Here is a 5,274-nt window from a genome sequence, read left to right as displayed (position 1 = left end):
TATATATATATAGGAGTGATCATATGAAAACCGCCTTCATTTGTGTAAACCGTGCAAACCACCTTCATCTGTCGATTTCATTGTTTAATCTTATGAAAGTTTTTCATGAAATTGTTTAATCTTGTGAAATTGTTTCATATAATACTTTTTTGATGAAGTTGTTTCATATATGGTTGTGAAATTGTTTCATATAATACTTAATGAAACTGTTTCATATATTTCTTTAACATTAATGAAACTGTTTCATGTATTTCTCTAAAATTAAAATAATGAAGATGATAATATCTATGATTAACACCCTCCACAATAAAAATGATCGATCAACCTCTCATAATTACAAAAATATGAACAAAATAAAAAATTATGATTGGTTGAATGCGGTTTGCACGGTTTGTACAAATTGAGTGGCTTGCATTTGATCGCTCCCCTATATATATATATATATATATATATATATATATATATATATATATATAAGAGCAGGTGCTAACTATTTAAGAAAACAAGAAAATGGTCGTTAAGAGCAACTCCAACCTTATCACCAAAAAAATATTAAATATGGTGGGCCCATAAACAAAAACAAAAAAACTCAATTCCAATCACACTATAAAAAAACACCAAATTTGTGGACCAGACATTAAAATAATATATTTTATTTATTATTTTTAATATTTGTAATTATTTATTTATAATTTATCCAGAAAAATTAATTATTTAGGAATGGTGGTGGGGACCACCTTTTTGGTGTCCAAGTCTTCCGCGGCAAATTTGCCGTTCAAAAATTGCCTCTGGCAAATTGATGCCGTTTATACCGTTCAGTTGGATCCAAAAGAACGGCAAAACTAGGATTTTACCGTTCGATTGGAGTTGCTCTAATATACAAAATCATATATGACTCGCATACAAAATCATACATGATTCAGCACGACAAAAATCATACAAAGTCGTCCGCTTCCATTTTTTTTTGACATTAATGTAAAATCACAAGTTATTTTATATATTAACAACATTTTTCTTGTTTTCTTAAATAGTTAAAGTTCTTGTTTGAACCTTCTTTTATATATATACAACTTTATTAGATAGAAAAAATTATACACATAATTTTCTCAACAAAAACCACCATCTTCCAAGCAAAAACAACCTGTTCCACCACACCATATTCTTGGTCACACACATTTTCACTTTTACAATCACAAGCTTTAAATCAAAACCAAAAGTAAACGAAACCAAACCCATCCCGTATATCCCACCCACCCGAATGTGGACTATGAAGGGAAAGGTGAATACAAACTTGACCTCCACAAAGAACTTGAAAACTACAAAAGTCAACTCCATAAATACCACCCATCAGAAATCAGCTTCTAACCAAATATTCTCCCTTAAAGTAGCAGCCAAAATTATACATCATCACTCTCTTCTACACAATACTCTTATTAGATCATTTACTTAACTACATATGCATATATATATATATATATATATGTCCATTTTAAAGCAATATGGCCACATGAATACCAATAACCATCTACCTTGAGATAAATTGAGGCAAGCAGGCAATCATACCTTCCATCAGAAGAGCTTCAGTTTGAACATCATGATGATGATGACGACTACGACAACGACTACAACTCCTCCTATGCTGGTACCCAACATGAACTCGCATACAGAATCCGTCCCTTCCATCCCTGTAATATCCATTTCCCATCTTCATCAAATACGAAATCTTTATGATACCCTCCCCTCACTTTACATCTCAATTTCGATACTATCTCCTGGTTCAACGGTTTCATCTTGAATCCAGCCCTCGATATTCGAACCTGCCATTGCTTGTACGTTTCAGGCCTCTCCACCCGATCAGCACCTTCACACGCTATCACGTTCATAGCTTCACGCCCGTAAAACTCCTTCTCGAAATTCAATCTGTGCTCATTCTCACGCTCTATAGTAGCATCAAACATATCAAACAAAGCAGAGTAGTGAAAAAGGGTCTCCCTGAAACGAGTCACAAAGAATGGAGCACTATAACTTCCGTTAACGACTCCATGAACAAATATATCTGGCTTCATATCCCTAATCAGCTTCAGAACCTTATCTCTTGGACTCTCTACCACAACCGTCTCGTCAAGCAAGTTCTTGAATCGGATCAAAGTGTTCACCGCTAAAAACTCATTTCTCTGGAGCTTTAGGTCGTCAATTTTAATTGTATCCCAATTTTGACTTGCTATGGCATTATACTCGAATGAAACATTGAACCGCTCACAATAATTGGCTAAACGACGCCCTGTCTCCTCTAACCGCTCAGCCGGCCTAAACCCAGGTTGGGGGAACTCTATTCCAGTAATCCTCAACTTAGGGGCCCCACCGGGTCTCTCTGAAAGATGCTTAATCAGGATGGGCCATTGAAATCCATAAGCAATACCAAAGTCAACTATATGAAGAGTTGACGAATTTGAAGATGCTTCATATATCATTTTGTTAGCAAAGAACATGGCGATCTTCTTGAAAGGGCAGGCTGAAAGATACACCTGATATGCTTGCAGCTTCTCAGCAGCCGAGATCCGGAATGCACTTTTAGCTGCATAGAGCTGAGAACCAGTGCCAGCCAAGCGAGCTTCGATACCAATAGCAAATACATGAGCTAACCTCTGTGAAGCATCGCCAGAAGTAGAAGCATGCTGTCTTATCTGGTTCAGTTGCTCGTTTGCAGTCCTGCGATCACCAACAGCAACTGATTGCGCACAGCTGAGTAACAGGGTGCTAATATCGACAGCTTCATTAGTCTTTTTTCTTTGAGGATGAGCATTCCGGCCGTTATTAGAGCCAACCACTAGTCCATTTTTCTGTGATTTGTTGTCTACGAGAATAGGAGGTTCTTTACAACAAGCAATGGGTTTGCCATTAGCATCAGCACCAAGAAGGACTCTATCAAACATCTCGGACAATTCATCCTCTTCCACATAAACAGCAGACTGCTTGCTACTTCTTTCTTCCGGATAATCATTGTCCTCCAACTGATAATGCTTCCTTCCCCTAACCCCATTCGATGGCTTTTCTTTCTCAACCTTCTCCTCCTTCACTACAACCTCGGGAGGAGCATCTCTTGAATCTGAAGGCAAGTCATAATCATCCAAATCAATGACCAGAGGTTTACTAGAAGGCAGGAATTTACTAGCTTCCTCCATCCCTTTGTTGAATTGCTTGATAGACTCACTATCAGTGAATATATTCTGCGCAATCTGTGTGCTTAGCATTTCATCCATTGTGCCACCGACATCACTAGTGGTGGAGCCAAATGACCACAACGGGGGGTTCTCAAGGGACTGAGTTTTAGTAAATGGCGGTAAGGAATCAAAAGTATAACTACCAGGCCAATCAGGATGAGTGGAGTTGCTATTACTTGTGCTGCTGTTTGTACTATACTCACCAGAACTCCCAAAAACATTATCTTCTGTGTTTTCAACATTTGGGCTTAATGTAAGAGGTGGTTGAGAAGATGAGGGGTATGCTTCACCAAGGACTTGATACAATGATCGCTCAGTGGCTTGTAGATCCAAAGGGTCACAAAACATACTCTGTATGTCCTCATCATCCTCTTCCACAAGAATCTGGTCTATAAACTTAAACACATAATCATTGAACTCATCAGGAGATTCCACTTGTGCAAGCATGCCCGGGGAAACACTTAAAGAACCAGGGTTAGGATCTGGTGCAGTGTAAGGATGCTCCAAGAAGCTGAGATCTAAATGTTCATCTTTGAATTTGTATTCATTGGCAAGGCCTGGATTCTGATCAAAGATGGGTAAGATATCCTCATCATACAACGTGAAACCATTAATATGATCAGAGAATTCATTTTGTCGTGGCTCCATCACCATACACCCTTTAATCTCACTGACAAAATATTAGAAAACTGAGCCTCAACAAGCATGAAGGCACCGGAATTACCAGTATGCAGAACCCAACCCTTCATACACACTACAAAAAAACGACCAGCCTTAAGAGAAGTTTCTAAGTAAAACCTGCAAACAACAAAATATACAACAGAAATCATGTAATGTTGCATAAGGCTCCGATATTAAGAACGTAATCCCCCACTCATTATGAACAGAGAAACAAATAAGTTACAAATAACAAAATTTACAGGCTCAATCCAACTTTGAATGCTTAAAAAACACAATCAATTAATAATTTAAGATCTAAAGAAGAAGAAAAAATATCTAACAGATCTAGGTTGATTGAAACGCATCAAAAAACACAAAAAATATTAATTTCATGAAAACAAAAGAACAAAATTAACAAGAATCAATCTTATCTCGTCATATACAATGAAAAAGAGCATCAAAACACACGCAAAAACCCTAATTACTGAAGAAGAAATCATAAAAATTCAGACATAAAATGAACTCGCATAGAAGAAAATTGGATGTAAAAAGTGATAAAAGTCTACACAATCATAAATTTAAAACCTAAAATCAAAAAATTCATACATAAAATGAACTCGTGGAAGTTTACCTCCAACTGGTTGCTTTAAGGGACACGGTGCAGAGAGAATTAGAGAAGAAAGGGTTGTAAGTTGAAGATCAGAAACTGATTGAAGTGGAGATGCGTGTACTAGAAGGAGTTATATGCCGGATCAGTGAATCAGGAAGGTTCCTGGAAGTGAAGATACGGCTGAGGCGGCCACTAGCAGGCGGCGACCGGTGGTGGGAACACACACAGTTAGTGCGTTTTTAAGGGTGAACAATGGATTCAGCGACCTGTGTGGGTTGGATTTTACCGGCAATAACGTTCAAAAGAAAAACCCTTTTTCCTTTCGGTTTCTTCAAACCACACATATAAAAAAAAACTTGATTCATGTTAACGAAAGTGGTGTTTGAGAATTGTTGAATGATTTGATGTAAAATGATTAAGATGTTTTCAAAATAGAGTATAAAATGATATATAACTATTAAGAGATAAATAAAATCTAGATAACAAAAACATGTTTTCATTTTTATTTAATATAATGATTAATAACTAAATTGATAAAAATATGAAGTGGTTAGATACAAGATAAGTTAGAATCACAGACCTTCTGTTAGTCTTGGTTGTTGAGTGAGCCGAGAAATACCTCCTTACATTGATGTCATTAGAGGTAGGGGTGCTCAAAAATCTAACGAACCCGATCAACCCAATGTGAAATAACTTAACTCGAAGCAACCTGATGTCTAATCGAGTTGTAAAATTTTCAAACCGTAAGTATTGGGTTAATATTGGATTATTATTATTTGAACT

At 36.7% G+C, this 5,274-nt stretch overlaps 1 protein-coding gene across 1 annotated transcript in view; it reads right to left on the bottom strand.

Moving 5' to 3' along the window:
- Positions 1-4,741, bottom strand: part of LOC112517770 (scarecrow-like protein 14) — a 13,823-nt gene extending 9,082 nt beyond the window's left edge. The window contains exons 1-2 of the mRNA XM_025125146.1: positions 4,513-4,741; positions 1,636-4,019 (exon numbers count right to left, since the gene is read on the bottom strand). Of these exons, the coding sequence (XP_024980914.1) occupies positions 1,636-3,875 (2,240 nt within the window). The 5' untranslated portion in view covers positions 3,876-4,019; positions 4,513-4,741. The remainder of the gene's footprint in view (positions 1-1,635; positions 4,020-4,512) is intronic.
- Between the last annotated feature and the right edge of the window lie 533 nt (positions 4,742-5,274).

This window comes from Cynara cardunculus (assembly GCF_001531365.2).
Source record: "Cynara cardunculus var. scolymus isolate 2C chromosome LG 9, CcrdV1, whole genome shotgun sequence".
NCBI lineage: Eukaryota > Viridiplantae > Streptophyta > Magnoliopsida > Asterales > Asteraceae > Cynara > Cynara cardunculus.
This window is presented reverse-complemented; position numbering and strand designations above follow the sequence as displayed.